This window comes from Scyliorhinus torazame, chromosome 4 (genome assembly GCF_047496885.1).
Source record: "Scyliorhinus torazame isolate Kashiwa2021f chromosome 4, sScyTor2.1, whole genome shotgun sequence".
Taxonomy (NCBI): domain Eukaryota; kingdom Metazoa; phylum Chordata; class Chondrichthyes; order Carcharhiniformes; family Scyliorhinidae; genus Scyliorhinus; species Scyliorhinus torazame.
Window position 1 is genome coordinate 347,972,922 of NC_092710.1, and position 17,125 is coordinate 347,990,046.

At 48.8% G+C, this 17,125-nt stretch overlaps 1 protein-coding gene across 4 annotated transcripts in view; it reads right to left on the minus strand.

Moving 5' to 3' along the window:
* The window catches only part of tjap1 (tight junction associated protein 1 (peripheral)), a 462,646-nt gene that overhangs the window by 29,409 nt on the left and 416,112 nt on the right, over positions 1-17,125 (minus strand). For 3 of the 4 annotated variants that reach the window (XM_072500282.1, XM_072500281.1, XM_072500285.1), the window contains one exon: positions 1,646-1,753. The exons of the other annotated variant lie outside the window; for it this stretch is intronic. In XM_072500282.1, coding sequence (XP_072356383.1) covers positions 1,646-1,753 — 108 coding nt within the window. The remainder of the gene's footprint in view (positions 1-1,645; positions 1,754-17,125) is intronic. 4 annotated transcript variants of the gene reach the window in all.

Here is a 17,125-nt window from a genome sequence, read left to right on the forward strand (position 1 = left end):
GAATTTAAGAATTCCTTACCTTCGATAATAAGTATCCATATTGAAGACCAGAGGGTACAAACTGCTAGGAAAGCAGCAATTATGGCTGATGATTATCAGCTAATTCATAAATTTAAACCTTTGTTCCATCACCCCCATAACTTTTGAAAGGATAGGAAGTATGAAAGTGAGAGGACAGCAGGTAGCCAAGGTAAAGAATGGATAGTTAGGAAGGCTCTGCGATCTCTGCCTCAGACCAGAAAGGAAGGCACTGAGGGTTAAAGTGAGACTTGTTACAGGGTGAAAGTGGGACTGGGAAGCCCAGATGTTACCATTGTCATAAAGTGGGACATGTTCGTTCAGCCTGTTGGAAGTTGCAAGGAAAGCTCATGATGGTTGTGGGGTTTCACAGGAGGAATCTGAGAAGGAAGCGAAAGTGCAGAGCGCACCAGTGCAGGTGATAGCATTAACTGGATTTAGGAGACTCAAGGTGAACCCTGCTGTGGGAGGTGTAGAGAATGACGGTATTTTCCCCTCTATGTTAGACCTACCAAAATGCATTACCTCATATTTGTCTGGATTAAACTCCATTTGCCATTTCTCTGCCCAAGTCTCCAACCTATCTATGTCCTGCTGTATTTCTGACAATCCTCAACACTACCTGCCACTCCACCCACCTTGGTGTCATCCACGAATTTACTAATCAGACCAGCTACATTTTCCTCCAAATCATTTATGTATGCTACAAACAAACTTAATGGGTTTGGTTCTCTATTTGTTCTTGCGATGTGGGCATCGCTGGCTAGGTCAGCATTTATTACCCATCTCTAATTGCCTAAGAGAAGGTGGTGGTGAGCTGCCTTCTTGAACCAGTCCCTGAGTTGTACTACATCCACAGTGCTGTTAAGGAAGGAGCCAGGATTCTGACACAGTGACAGTGATAGTGAAGGAACGACAATATATTTCCAAGTCAGGATTCTCAGTGGCTTCAAGGGGAACTTGCAGGTGAGTCTCGCTCGGGAACTTAGCTTTACAGGAACCCGAGGAGCAGCTGGGTATCACGGGAGCAGCGTACGGAGGGTGGAGCCTAGCGACCGGTAAGTGTTTAAATTGAGCGCAGTGCGGATCCGGGCACAGTCTCGCTCGGGAACTTACCTTTACAGGAACGCCAGGAGCAGCCAGGAATCGCGGGAGCAGCGTCCGGAGGGTGAGGGATGACCCGATAGAAGTTTATAAAATTATTAGGGGTATAGATAGGGTGAAAAGTTGGAGGCTTTTTCCCAGGGTGGAAATGACAATTACAAGGGGGCACAGGTTCAAGGTGAGGGGGAAAGGCTCAGTGGAGATGTGCGGGGGGAGTTTTTTTACACAGAGGGTGGTGGTGGCCTGGAATGCACGGCCAAGTGAGGTGGTTGAGGCAGATATGTTAGCGACCTTTAAGACTTATCTGGTTAGGCACATGAACAGACGGGGTATAGAAGGATACAGGTGGTTGGTCTAGATAGGACATGTGATCAGCGCAGGCTCGGAGGGCCGAAGGGCCTGTTCCTGTGCTGTATTATTCTTTGTTCTATGCTCCCATGTGTCTGCTGTTCTTGTCCATCCAGACTAAAATAAAAGCATTGCAAAATGATTGTGAAAATTAGCAGAAGCTAATTACACTTACATTCAACTCTTCCAGCTTGTCAATGGAAGATTTTGAATCCAACAACTTATTTGTTAGCTCCACAATCTCCCAATCAAGGGTCTTCCTCTCCAGCTCAGCTTTTTTAACCTAAATGAATGTAAATGAAGATACAGAAGAGAATATGTGAGACATCTACATTGCTGCAGGCTTACTTTCTTCAGATCAGAAAGACCGATGAAGAAAGAGGGAGAGGCTGAGACAGACGGATGAAGAAAGAGGGAGAGAGTGAGACAGACGGATGAAGAAAGAGGCAGAAGGTGAGACAGACGGATGAAGAAAGGGGGAGAGGGGGAGACAGACAGATGAAGAAAGAGGGAGAGAGTGAGACAGACCGATGACGAAAGAGAGGGTGAGACAGACGCATGAAGATAGAGGGAGAGAGTGAGACAGACGGATGAAGAAAGAGGGAGAGAGTGAGACAGACGGATGAAGAAAGAGGGAGAGAGTGAGACAGACGGATGAAGAAAGAGGGAGAAGGTGAGACAGACGGATGAAGAAAGGGGGAGAGGGGGAGACAGACAGATGAAGAAAGAGGGAGAGAGTGAGACAGACCGATGACGAAAGAGAGGGTGAGACAGACGCATGAAGATAGAGGGAGAGAGTGAGACAGACGGATGATGAAAGAGGGAGAGAGTGAGACAGAAGGATGAAGAAAGGAGAGAGTGAGACAGACGGATGAAGGAAGAGGGAGAGAGTAAGACAGACGAATGAAGAAAGAGGGAGAGAGTGAGACAGACGGATGAGGAAAGAGGGAGAGAGTGAGACAGACGGATGAAGAAAGAGGGAGAGAGTGAGACAGACGGATGAAGAAAGAGGGAGAGGGTGAGACAAACGGATAAAGAAAGAGGGAGAAGGTGAGACAGACGGATGAAGAAAGGGGGAGAGGGGGAGACAGACAGATGAAGAAAGAGGGAAAGAGTGAGACAGACCGATGACGAGAGGGTGAGACAGACGCATGAAGATAGAGGGAGAGAGTGAGACAGACGGATGAAGAAAGAGGGAGAGAGTGAGACAGACGGATGAAGAAAGAGGGAGAGAGTGAGACAGACGGATGAAGAAAGAGGGAGAAGGTGAGACAAACGGATGAAGAAAGGGGGAGAGGGGGAGACAGACAGATGAAGAAATAGGGAGAGAGTGAGACAGACGGATGAAGAAAGAGGGAGAGGGTGAGACAAACGGATAAAGAAAGAGGGAGAAGGTGAGACAGACGGATGAAGAAAGGGGGAGAGGGTGAGACAGACAGATGAAGAAAGAGAGAGGGTGAGACAGACGCATGAAGAAAGAGGGAGAGAGTGAGACAGACCGATGACGAAAGAGGGAGAGAGTAAGACAGACGAATGAAGAAAGAGGGAGAGAGTGAGACAGACGGATGATGAAAGAGGGAGAGAGTGAGACAGACGGATGATGAAAGAGGGAGAGAGTGAGACAGAAGGATGAAGAAAGGAGAGAGTGAGACAGACGGATGAAGGAAGAGGGAGAGAGTAAGACAGACGAATGAAGAAAGAGGGAGAGAGTGAGACAGACGGATGAGGAAAGAGGGAGAGAGTGAGACAGACGGATGAAGAAAGAGGGAGAGAGTGAGACAGACGGATGAAGAAAGAGGGAGAGGGTGAGACAAACGGATAAAGAAAGAGGGAGAAGGTGAGACAGACGGATGAAGAAAGGGGGAGAGGGGGAGACAGACAGATGAAGAAAGAGGGAAAGAGTGAGACAGACCGATGACGAGAGGGTGAGACAGACGCATGAAGATAGAGGGAGAGAGTGAGACAGACGGATGAAGAAAGAGGGAGAGAGTGAGACAGACGGATGAAGAAAGAGGGAGAGAGTGAGACAGACGGATGAAGAAAGAGGGAGAGGGTGAGACAAACGGATGAAGAAAGGGGGAGAGGGGGAGACAGACAGATGAAGAAATAGGGAGAGAGTGAGACAGACCGATGACGAAAGAGAGGGTGAGACAGACGCATGAAGATAGAGGGAGAGAGTGAGACAGACGGATGAAGAAAGAGGGAGAGAGTGAGACAGACGGATGAAGAAAGAGGGAGAGGGTGAGACAAACGGATAAAGAAAGAGGGAGAAGGTGAGACAGACGGATGAACAAAGGGGGAGAGGGTGAGACAGACAGATGAAGAAAGAGAGAGGGTGAGACAGACGCATGAAGAAAGAGGGAGAGAGTGAGACAGACCGATGACGAAAGAGGGAGAGAGTAAGACAGACGAATGAAGAAAGAGGGAGAGAGTGAGACAGACGGATGATGAAAGAGGGAGAGAGTGAGACAGACGGATGATGAAAGAGGGAGAGAGTGAGACAGACGGATGAAGAAAGAGGGAGAGAGTGAGACAGATGGATGAAGGAAGAGGGAGAGAGTAAGACAGACGAATGAAGAAAGAGGGAGAGAGTGAGACAGACGGATGAAGAAAGAGGGAGAGAGTGAGACAGACGGATGAAGAAAGAGGGAGTGAGACAGACGGATGAAGAAAGAGGGAGAGGGTGAGACAAACGGATAAAGAAAGGGGGAGAGGGTGAGACAGACGGATGAAGAAAGGGGGAGAGGGTGAGACAGACAGATGAAGAAAGAGAGAGGGTGAGACAGACGCATGAAGAAAGAGGGAGAGAGTGAGACAGACCGATGACGAAAGAGGGAGAGAGGGAGACAGACCGATGACGAAAGAGGGAGAGAGTAAGACAGACGAATGAAGAAAGAGGGAGAGAGTGAGACAGACGGATGATGAAAGAGGGAGAGAGTGAGACAGACGGATGATGAAAGAGGGAGAGAGTGAGACAGACGGACGAAGAAAGAGGGAGAGAGTGAGACAGACGGATGAAGGAAGAGGGAGAGAGTAAGACAGACGAATGAAGAAAGAGGGAGAGAGTGAGACAGACGGATGAAGAAAGAGGGAGAGAGTGAGACAGACGGATGAAGAAAGAGGGAGAGAGTGAGACAGACGGATGAAGAAAGAGGGAGTGAGACAGACGGATGAAGGGAGAGGGTGAGACAAATGGATAAAGAAAGAGGGAGAAGGTGAGACAGACGGATGAAGAAAGGGGGAGAGGGTGAGACAGACAGATGAAGAAAGAGAGAGGGTGAGACAGACGCATGAAGAAAGAGGGAGAGAGTGAGACAGACCGATGACGAAAGAGGGAGAGAGTGAGACAGACCGATGACGAAAGAGGGAGAGAGTAAGACAGACGAATGAAGAAAGAGGGAGAGAGTGAGACAGACGGATGAAGGAAGAGGGAGAGAGTAAGACAGACGAATGAAGAAAGAGGGAGAGAGTGAGACAGATGGATGACGAAAGAGGGAGAGAGTGAGACAGACGGATGACGAAAGAGGGAGAGAGTGAGACAGACGGATGACGAAAGAGGGAGAGAGTGAGACAGGCGGAGGAAGAAAGAGAGAGAGAGAGTGAGATAGACAGATGAAGAAAGAGAGAGAGAGTGAGATAGACAGATGAAGAAAGAGGGAGTGAGTGAGACAGACGGATGAAGAAAGAGGGAGAGGGTGAGACAGACGGATGAAGAAAGAGGGAGAGTGAGGCAGAAAGAAGAAGAGCGAGAGAGTGAGATAGGCAGATGAAGAAAGAGGGGAGAGTGAGACAGACGGATGAATAAAGAGCGAGAGGGTGAGACAGACGGCTAAAGAAAGAGGGAGAGGGAGAGACAGACCGACGAAGAAAGAGGGAGAGAGTGAGACAGACGGATGAAGAAAGAGGGAGTGAGACAGACGGATGAAGAAAGAGGGAGTGGGTTAGATAGGTAGATAAATAAAGTGGGAGAGGTTGAGACAGACGGATGAATAAAGAGGGAGGGTGAGATAGACGGATGAATAAAGAGAGAGAGGGTGAGATAGACGGATGAATAAAGAGGGAGAGGGTGAGATAGACGTATGAAGAAAGAAAGAGAAGGTGAGACAGACCAATGAAGAAAGAGGGAGAGAGTGAGACAGACGGATGAAGAAAGAGGGAGAGGGTGAGACAGACGGATGAAGAAAGAAAGAGAAGGTGTGACAGACGGATGAAGAAAGAGGGAGAGATTGAGACAGACGCATGAAGAAAGAGGGAGAAGGTGAGACAGACGGATGAAGAAAGAGGGAGAGAGTGAGACAGACGGATGAAGAAAGAGGGAAAGAGTGAGACAGACCGATGACGAAAGAGGGAAAGAGTGAGACAGACGGATGAAGAAAGAGGGAGAGAGTGAGACAGACCGATGAAGAAAGAGGGAGAGAGTGAGACAGACGCATGAAGAAAGAGGGAGAGGGTGAGACAGACGGCTGAAGAAAGAGGGAGAGAGTGAGACAGACAGATGAAGAAAGAGGGAGAGGGTGAGACAGACGGATGACCAAAGAGGGAGAGAGTGAACCAGACGGATGAAGAAAGAGGGAGAGGGTGGGACAGACCGATGATGAAAGAGGGAGAGAGTGAGACATACGCATGAAGAAAGAGGGAGAAGGTGAGACAGACCGATGAAGAAAGAGGGAGAGAGTGAGACAGACCGATGAAGAAAGAGGGAGAGAGTGAGACAGACAGATGAAGAAAGAGGGAGAGAGGGAGATAGACAGATGAAGAAAGAGGGAGAGAGGGAGATAGACCGATGAAGAGGGAGAGGGTGAGACAGACCGATGAAGAAAGAGGGAGAGAGGGAGATAGACCGATGAAGAAAGAGGGAGAGGGTGGGATAGACGGATGACGAAAGAGGGAGAGAGTGAGACTGACAGATGAAGAAAGAGGGAGAAGGTGAGACAGACCGATGAAGAAAGAGGGAGAGAGTGAGGCAGACGGAAGAAGAAAGAGGGAGAGGGTGAGACAGACGAATGAAGAAAGAGGGAGAGAGTGAGACAGATGGATGAAGAAAGAGGGAGAGAGTGAGATAGACGGATGAAGAAAGAGGGAGAGAGCGAGACAGACGGATGAAGTAAGAGGGAGAGAGTGAGATAGACGGATGACGAAAGAGGGAGAGAGTGAGATAGACGGATGTCGAAAGAGGGAGAGAGTGAGATAGACAGATGAAGAAAGAGAGAGAGAGTGAGACAGACGGATGAAGAAAGAGGTAGAGGGTGAGACAGACGGATGAAGAAAGAGGGAGAGAGTGAGACAGACCGATGAAGAAAGAGGGAGAGAGTGAGACAGACCGATGACGAAAGAGGGAAAGAGTGTGACAGACGGATGAAGAAAGAGGGAGAGAGTGAGACAGACGCATGAAGAAAGAAAGAGAGTGAGACAGACAGATGAAGAAAGAGGGAGAAGGTGAGACAGACCGATGAAGAAAGAGGGAGAGAGTGAGACAGACGCATGAAGAAAGAGGGAGAGGGTGAGACAGACGGCTGAAGAAAGAGGGAGAGAGTGAGACAGACCGATGAAGAAAGAGGGAGAGAGTGAGACAGACGTATGAAGAAAGAGGGAAAGAGTGAGACAGACCGATGACGAAAGAGGGAGAGAGGTAGCCAGACGTATGAAGAAAGAGGGAATGAGTGAGACAGACCGATGACGAAAGAGGGAAAGAGTGAGACAGACCGATGAAGAAAGAGGGAGAGAGTGAGACAGACGCATGAAGAAAGAGGGAGAGGGTGAGACAGACGGCTGAAGAAAGAGGAAGAGAGTGAGACAGACAGATGAAGAAAGAGGGAGAGGGTGAGACAGACGGATGATGAAAGAGGGAAAGAGTGTGACAGACCGATGATGACAGAGGGAGACAGGGAGATAGACAGATGAAGAAAGAGGGAGAGAGGGAGATAGACCGATGAAGAAAGAGGGAGAGGGTGAGACAGACCGATGACGAAAGAGGGAGAGAGTGAGACAGACGGATGAAGGAAGAGGGAGAGAGTAAGACAGACGAATGAAGAAAGAGGGAGAGAGTGAGACAGATGGATGACGAAAGAGGGAGAGAGTGAGACAGACGGATGACGAAAGAGGGAGAGAGTGAGACAGACGGATGACGAAAGAGGGAGAGAGTGAGACAGGCGGAGGAAGAAAGAGAGAGAGAGAGTGAGATAGACAGATGAAGAAAGAGAGAGAGAGTGAGATAGACAGATGAAGAAAGAGGGAGTGAGTGAGACAGACGGATGAAGAAAGAGGGAGAGGGTGAGACAGACGGATGAAGAAAGAGGGAGAGTGAGGCAGAAAGAAGAAGAGCGAGAGAGTGAGATAGGCAGATGAAGAAAGAGGGGAGAGTGAGACAGACGGATGAATAAAGAGCGAGAGGGTGAGACAGACGGCTAAAGAAAGAGGGAGAGGGAGAGACAGACCGACGAAGAAAGAGGGAGAGAGTGAGACAGACGGATGAAGAAAGAGGGAGTGAGACAGACGGATGAAGAAAGAGGGAGTGGGTTAGATAGGTAGATAAATAAAGTGGGAGAGGTTGAGACAGACGGATGAATAAAGAGGGAGGGTGAGATAGACGGATGAATAAAGAGAGAGAGGGTGAGATAGACGGATGAATAAAGAGGGAGAGGGTGAGATAGACGTATGAAGAAAGAAAGAGAAGGTGAGACAGACCAATGAAGAAAGAGGGAGAGAGTGAGACAGACGGATGAAGAAAGAGGGAGAGGGTGAGACAGACGGATGAAGAAAGAAAGAGAAGGTGTGACAGACGGATGAAGAAAGAGGGAGAGATTGAGACAGACGCATGAAGAAAGAGGGAGAAGGTGAGACAGACGGATGAAGAAAGAGGGAGAGAGTGAGACAGACGGATGAAGAAAGAGGAAAAGAGTGAGACAGACCGATGACGAAAGAGGGAAAGAGTGAGACAGACGGATGAAGAAAGAGGGAGAGAGTGAGACAGACCGATGAAGAAAGAGGGAGAGAGTGAGACAGACGCATGAAGAAAGAGGGAGAGGGTGAGACAGACGGCTGAAGAAAGAGGGAGAGAGTGAGACAGACAGATGAAGAAAGAGGGAGAGGGTGAGACAGACGGATGACCAAAGAGGGAGAGAGTGAACCAGACGGATGAAGAAAGAGGGAGAGGGTGGGACAGACCGATGATGAAAGAGGGAGAGAGTGAGACATACGCATGAAGAAAGAGGGAGAAGGTGAGACAGACCGATGAAGAAAGAGGGAGAGAGTGAGACAGACCGATGAAGAAAGAGGGAGAGAGTGAGACAGACAGATGAAGAAAGAGGGAGAGAGGGAGATAGACAGATGAAGAAAGAGGGAGAGAGGGAGATAGACCGATGAAGAGGGAGAGGGTGAGACAGACCGATGAAGAAAGAGGGAGAGAGGGAGATAGACCGATGAAGAAAGAGGGAGAGGGTGGGATAGACGGATGACGAAAGAGGGAGAGAGTGAGACTGACAGATGAAGAAAGAGGGAGAAGGTGAGACAGACCGATGAAGAAAGAGGGAGAGAGTGAGGCAGACGGAAGAAGAAAGAGGGAGAGGGTGAGACAGACGAATGAAGAAAGAGGGAGAGAGTGAGACAGATGGATGAAGAAAGAGGGAGAGAGTGAGATAGACGGATGAAGAAAGAGGGAGAGAGCGAGACAGACGGATGAAGTAAGAGGGAGAGAGTGAGATAGACGGATGACGAAAGAGGGAGAGAGTGAGATAGACGGATGTCGAAAGAGGGAGAGAGTGAGATAGACAGATGAAGAAAGAGAGAGTGAGACAGACGGATGAAGAAAGAGGTAGAGGGTGAGACAGACGGATGAAGAAAGAGGGAGAGAGTGAGACAGACCGATGAAGAAAGAGGGAGAGAGTGAGACAGACCGATTACGAAAGAGGGAAAGAGTGTGACAGACGGATGAAGAAAGAGGGAGAGAGTGAGACAGACGCATGAAGAAAGAAAGAGAGTGAGACAGACAGATGAAGAAAGAGGGAGAAGGTGAGACAGACCGATGAAGAAAGAGGGAGAGAGTGAGACAGACGCATGAAGAAAGAGGGAGAGGGTGAGACAGACGGCTGAAGAAAGAGGGAGAGAGTGAGACAGACCGATGAAGAAAGAGGGAGAGAGTGAGACAGACGTATGAAGAAAGAGGGAAAGAGTGAGACAGACCGATGACGAAAGAGGGAGAGAGGTAGCCAGACGTATGAAGAAAGAGGGAATGAGTGAGACAGACCGATGACGAAAGAGGGAAAGAGTGAGACAGACCGATGAAGAAAGAGGGAGAGAGTGAGACAGACGCATGAAGAAAGAGGGAGAGGGTGAGACAGACGGCTGAAGAAAGAGGAAGAGAGTGAGACAGACAGATGAAGAAAGAGGGAGAGGGTGAGACAGACGGATGATGAAAGAGGGAAAGAGTGTGACAGACCGATGATGACAGAGGGAGAGAGGGAGATAGACAGATGAAGAAAGAGGGAGAGAGGGAGATAGACCGATGAAGAAAGAGGGAGAGGGTGAGACAGACCGATGACGAAAGAGGGAGAGAGTGAGACAGACGCATGAAGAAAGAGGGAGAAGGTGAGACAGACCGATGAAGAAAGAGGGAGAGAGTGAGACAGACAGATGAAGAAAGAGGGAGATAGACAGATGAAGAAAGAGGGAGAGAGGGAGATAGACCGATGAAGAAAGAGGGAGAGGGTGAGACAGACCGATGAAGAAAAAGGGAGAGAGGGAGATAGATCAATGAATAAAGAGTGAGAGGGTGGGATAGACGGATGACGAAAGAGTGAGAGAGTGAGACAGACAGATGAAGAAAGAGGGAGAAGGTGAGACAGACCGATGAAGAAAGAGGGAGAGAGTGAGATAGACGGATGAAGAGAGAGGGAGAGGGTGAGACAGACGGATGAAGAAAGAGGGAGAGAGTGAGACAGGTGGATGAAGAAAGAGGGAGAGTGTGAGATAGACGGATGAAGAAAGAGGGAGTGAGACAGACGGATGAAGAAAGAGGGAGAGAGTGAGGTAGACGGATGACGAAAGAGGGAGAGAGTGAGACAGACGGATGAAGAAAGAGAGAGAGTGAGACAGACGGATGAAGAAAGAGGGAGAAGGTGAGACAGACTGATGAAGAAAGAGGGAGTGAGACAGACGGATGGAGAAAGAGGGAGTGAGCCAGACGGATGAAGAAAGAGGGAGAGAGGGAGACAGACCGATGAAGAAAGAGGGAGAGGGTGAGACAGACCGAAGAAGAAAGAGGGAGAGAGGGAGATAGACCGATGAATAAAGAGTGAGAGGGTGGGATAGACGGATGACGAAAGAGGGAGAGAGTGAGACAGACGGATGAAGAAAGAGGGAGAAGGTGAGACAGACCGATGAAGAAAGAGGGAGAGAGTGAGACAGACGGATGAAGAAAGAGGGAGAGGGTGAGACAGACGGATGAAGAAAGAGGGAGAGGGTGAGAAAGGTGGATGAAGAAAGAGGGAGAGTGTGAGATAGACGGATGAAGAAAGAGGGAGTGAGACAGACGGATGAAGAAAGAGGGAGAGAGTGAGATAGACGGATGACGAAAGAGGGAGAGAGTGAGACAGACGGATGAAGAAAGAGAGAGAGTGAGACAGACGGATGAAGAAAGAGGGAGAAGGTGAGACAGACCGATGAAGAAAGAGGGAGAGAGTGAGACAGACAGATGAAGAAAGAGGGAGAGAGGGAGATAGACAGATGAAGAAAGAGGGAGAGAGGGAGATAGACCGATGAAGAAAGAGGGAGAGAGGGAGATAGACCGATGAAGAAAGAGGGAGAGGGTGAGACAGACCGATGAAGAAAGAGGGAGAGAGGGAGATAGACCGATGAAGAAAGAGGGAGAGGGTGGGATTGACGGATGACGAAAGAGGGAGAGAGTGAGACAGACAGATGAAGAAAGAGGGAGAAGGTGAGACAGACCGATGAAGAAAGAGGGAGAGAGTGAGACAGACGGAAGATGAAAGAGGGAGAGGGTGAGACAGGCGGATGAAGAAAGAGGGAGAGAGTGAGACAGACGGATGACGAAAGAGGGAGAGAGTGAGATAGACGGATGAAGAAAGAGGGAGAGAGCGAGACAGACGAAGTAAGAGGGAGAGAGTGAGATAGACGGATGACGAAAGAGGGAGAGAGTGAGACAGACGGATGTCGAAAGAGGGAGAGAGTGAGATAGACGGATGAAGAAAGCGAGAGAGTGAGACAGACGGATGAAGAAAGAGGGAGAGGGTGAGACAGACGGATGAAGAAAGAAAGAGAGATTGAGACAGACGCATGAAGAAAGAGGGAGAGAGTGAGACAGACGGATGAAGAAAGAGGGAGAGAGTGAGACAGACCGATGAAGAAAGAGGGAGAGAGTGAGACAGACCGATGACGAAAGAGGGAAAGAGTGAGACAGACCGATGACGAAAGAGGGAAAGAGTGTGATAGACGGATGGAGAAAGAGGGAGAGAGTGAGCCAGACGGATGAAGAAAGAGGGAAAGAGTGAGACAGACCGATGCCGAAAGAGGGAGAGAGTGAGCCAGACGGATGAAGAAAGAGGGAAAGAGTGAGACAGACCGATGAAGAAAGAGGGAGAGAGTGAGACAGACGCATGAAGAAATAGGGAGAGGGTGAGACAGACGGCTGAAGAAAGAGGGAGAGAGTGAGACAGACGCATGAAGAAAGAAAGAGAAGGTGAGACAGACCGATGAAGAAAGAGGGAGAGAGGTAGCCAGACGTATGAAGAAAGAGTGAGACAGACCGATGACGAAAGAGGGAAAGAGTGAGACAGACCGATGACGAAAGAGGGAGAGAGTGAGACAGACGCATGAAGAAAGAGGGAGAGGGTGAGACAGACGGCTGAAGAAAGAGGAAGAGAGTGAGACAGACAGATGAAGAAAGAGGGAGAGGGTGAGACAGACGGGTGATGCAAGAGGGAGAGAGTGAACCAGACAGATGAAGAAGAGGGAGAGGGTGGGACAGACGGATGACGAAAGAGGGAGAGAGTGAGACAGACGCATGAAGAAAGAGGGAGAAGGTGAGACAGACCGATGAAGAAAGAGGGAGAGGGTGAGACAGACCGATGAAGAAAGAGGGAGAGAGGGAGATAGACCAATGAAGAAAGAGTGAGAGGGTGGAATAGACGGATGACGAAAGAGGGAGAGAGTGAGACAGACAGATGAAGAAAGAGGGAGAAGGTGAGACAGACCGATGAAGAAAGAGGGAGAGAGTGAGACAGACGGATGAAGAAAGAGGGAGAGGGTGAGACAGACGGATGAAGAAAGAGGGAGAGAGTGAGACAGGTGGATGAAGAAAGAGGGAGAGTGAGATAGACGGATGAAGAAAGAGGGAGTGAGACAGATGGATGAAGAAAGAGGGAGAGAGTGAGATAGACGGATGACGAAAGAGTGAGTGAGACAGACGGATGAAGAAAGAGAGAGAGTGAGACAGACGGATGAAGAAAGAGAGAGAGTGAGACAGACGGATGAAGAAAGAGGGAGAGCGTGAGACAGACCGACGTAGAAAGAGGGAGAGTGAGCCAGACCGACGAAGAAAGAGGGAATGGGTGAGACAGACGGATGAAGAAAGAGGGAGAGGGTAAGATAGACGGATGAATAAAGAGGTAGAGGGTGAGATAGACGGATGAATGGAGAGGGTGAGATAGACAGATGAATAAAGAGGGAAAGGGTGAGAGAGACGGATGAATAAAGAGAGAGAGGGTGAGACAGACAGATGAATAAAGAGGGAGAGGGAGAGATAGGCGGATGAATAAAGAGGGAGAGGGTGAGAGACGGATGAATAAAGAGGGAGAGGGTGAGATAGACGAGACAGATGAGATAAAGAACTCAAAAATGGACTGAGGAGAGCTAGAAGGGGGCATGAAATATCCCTGACGGGAAGCATTCGGGAAAACCCCAAGGCGTTGTACACTTATGTGAGAAATAAGAGGATGATCAGAGTGAGAGTAGAAACGATCAGGGATAGTGGAAGGGACTTGTGCCTGGAGTCTGAGGGGATGGGGGAGGCCCCAAGTGAATATTTTGCTTCAGTATTCACTAGAGAGAGGGACCTTGTTGCCATGAGAACAGTGTGAACCAGGTTAATAGACTCGAACAGGTTGATATTAAGAAGGAGGATGTGCTGGAAATTTTGAAAAGCATCAGGATAGATAAGTCCCCTGGGCCTGACGGGATATACCCAAGGTTGCTACGCGAAGCGAGGGAGGAGATTGCTGCGCCGTTGGCGATGATCTTTGCGTCCTCATTCTCCACTGGAGTTGTACTGGATGACTGGAGGGAGGCGAATGTTGTTCTGAGAGATAGGATTTATGATTATTTAGAAAAACATAGTTTGATTAAAGATAGTCAGCATGGCTTTGTGAGGGGCAGGTCATGCCTCACAAGCCTCATTGAATTCTTTGAGGATCTGACGAGACACATTGATGAAGGTCGGGCAGTGGATGTGGTGTATATGGATTTCAGTAAGGCATTTGATAAGGTTCCCCATGGTAGGCTCATTCAGAAAGTTGGGGGGCATGGGATACAGGGAAATTTGGCAGCCTGGATACAGAATTGGCTGGACAAAAGACGACAGCGAGTGGTAGTGGATGGAAAGTATTCCGCCTGGAGGTCGGTGACCAGTGGTGTCCCGAAAGGATCTGTTCTGGGACCTCTGCTCTTTGTGGTTTTTATAAATGACTTGGATGAGGAAGTGGAAGGGTGGGTTCATAAGTTTGCCGATGGCACGAAGGTTGGGGGAGTTGTAGATAGTGTTGAGGGTTGTTGCAGGTTAAAGCAGGACATTGACAGGATACAGAGCTGGGCTGAGAAGTGGCAGATGGAGTTCAACCTTGATAAATGTGAAGTGATTCATTTTGGAAGGTCGAGTTTGAATGCTGAATACAGGGTTAAAAGGCAGGATTCTTGGAAGTGTGGAGGAACAGAGGGATCTTGGGGTCCACGTACATAGATACCTCAAAGTTGCCACCCAGGTTGATAAGGTTGTTAAGAAGGCATGTGGTGTGTTGGCTTTCATTAACAGGGGGATTGAGTTTAAGAGCCGCAAGGTTTTGTTGCAACTTTATAAAACTCCAGTTAGACCACACTTGGAATATTGTGTCCAGTTCTGGTCGCCTCATTATAGGAAGGATGTGGATGCTTTGGAGAGGGTGCAGAGGAGATTAACCAGGATGCTGCCTGGACTGGAGGGCATGTCTTATGAAGAAAGGTGAGGGAGCTAGAGCTTTTCTCACTGGAGCGAAGAAGGCAGAGAGGTGACTTGATAGAGGTGTACAAGGTGATGAGGCATGGATAGAGTGGATCGCCAGAGACTTTTCCCCAGGGTGGAAATGGCTGTCACTTGGGGACACAAAAGGTGATTGGAGGAAAGTGTAGGGGAGATGTCCGAGGTAGGTTCTTTACACAGAGTGTGGTGGGTGTGTGGAATGCACTGCCAGCAGAGGTGGTGGAGTCAGAGTCATTAGGGACATTTAAGCGACTCTTAGACAGGCACATGGACTGCAGTAAATTGAAGGGGTGTAGGTTAGGTTGATCTTCGATTAGGATAAATGGTCGGCACAACATCGTGGGCTGAAGGGCCTGTACTGTGCTGCACTGTTCTATGTTCTATGTTCTAGACGGATGAATAAAGGGGGTGGGTGAGACAGACAAATGAAGAAAGATAGAGAGGGTGAGATAGACGGATGAGTAAAGAGGGAGAGGGTGGGACAGACAAATGAAGAAAGAGAAAGAAGGTGAGACAGACGGATGAATAAAGAGAGAGAGGGTGAGATAGACAGATGAATAAAGAGGGGGAGGGTAAGATAGACGGATGAATAAAGAGGGAGAGGGTGAGGCAGACAAATGAAGAAAGAGAAAGAAGGTGAGATAGACGGATGAATAAAGAGGGAGAGGGTGAGATAGACGGATGAGTAAAGAGGGAGAGGGTGGGACAGACAAATGAAGAAAGAGAAAGAAAGTGAGTTAGACGGATGAATAAAGAGAGGATGAGATAGACGGAGGAATAAAGTGGGAGAGGGTGAGACAGACAAATGAAGAAAGAGAAAGAAAGTGAGATAGACAGATGAATAAAGAGAGGGTGAGATAGACGGATGAATAAAGAGGGAGAGGGTGAGATAGACGGATGAATAAAGAGGGAGAGGGTGAGACAGACGGATGAATAAAGAGGGAGAGGGTGAGATAGATGGATGAATAAAGAGGGAGAGGGTGAGATAGACGGATGAATAAAGAGGGAGAGGATGAGATAGACGGATGAATAAAGAGTGAGAGGGTGAGATAGAAATCTACAAACTGGCAGTTCGACGGGAAAGAAAAATACAAAAGAAATAAGCATGCATTGACAAATGTTCAGCCAGCAAATTAAACTCTTAGTACACCAATCCAGACTTCAGCCAAAACATGAACAGGGTGCTCATTTCACCAGGTATACCAATATAACTGTACCACCTTAACCGGCATTTCAGTATGACTACCGCTTTAACCGGTGCACCAGTATGACTACCGCCATAACCGATGCACCAGTGTGACTGTATTGCTTTAACCGGCAGACCAGTGAGACTGTACTGCTTTAACTGGCAGACCAATGGGGCTGTACGGTTTTAACCGGCGGACCAGTGTGACTGCATCGCTCTAGCGGTAGACCAGTATGGCTGTACCGCTTTAACCAGCCTGCCATTATGACTGTATTGCTTTAACTGATGGATCAGTGTGACTGTACTGCTTTAAGCGGCAGACCAATATGACTGTACTGCTTTGACCGGCAGACCAGTGTGACTGTACTGCTTTAACCTGCAGACCAGTGTGACTACTGCTTTAAAAGGTGGACCAGTGAGACCGTACCACTTTAACCGTCAGACCAGTGTGACCGTACTGTTTTAACCAGCGGACCAGTGTGACTGTACCGCTTTAACTGGTGGATCAGTGTGACTGTATGATTTTAACCGGCAGACCACTATGATTTTACTGCTTTAACCGGCAGATCAGTGTGACTGTACTGTTTTAACCAATGGACCAGTGTGACTGTACTGCTTTAACTGGCGGGCTTGTGTGACTGTACCGTTTTAACCGACAGACCAGTGTGACTGTACCATTTTACCCAGCGGACCAGTGTGACTGTACTGCTTTAACTGTCAGACCAATGACTGTACTGCTTTAACCAGCGGATCAGTGTGACTGTACTGTTTGAACCGGTGGACCAGTGTGACTACTGTTTTAGCCAGTGGACCAGTGTGACTGTACTGTTTTAACCAATGGACCAGTGTGACTGTACTGCTTCAACCGGCGGACCAGTGTGACTGTACTGTTTTAACCGGTGGACCAGTGTGACTGTACCGCTTTAACCGGCGGGCCAGTGTGGCTGTACCGCTTTAACCGGCAGACCAGTGTGACTGTACCGTTTTAACCAGCAGACCAGTGTGACTGTACCGCTTTAACCAGCAGACCTGTGTGACTGTACCACTTTAAGCGGTGGACGAGTGTGACTGTACCACTTTAAACAGTGGACCAGTGTGACTGTACCACTTTAACCGGCAGACCAGTGTGACTGTACCGCTTTAACCGGTGGACCAGTGTGACTGTACGGCTTTAACCGGTGGACCAGTGTGACTGTACCACTTTAACCGGCAGACCAGTGTGACTG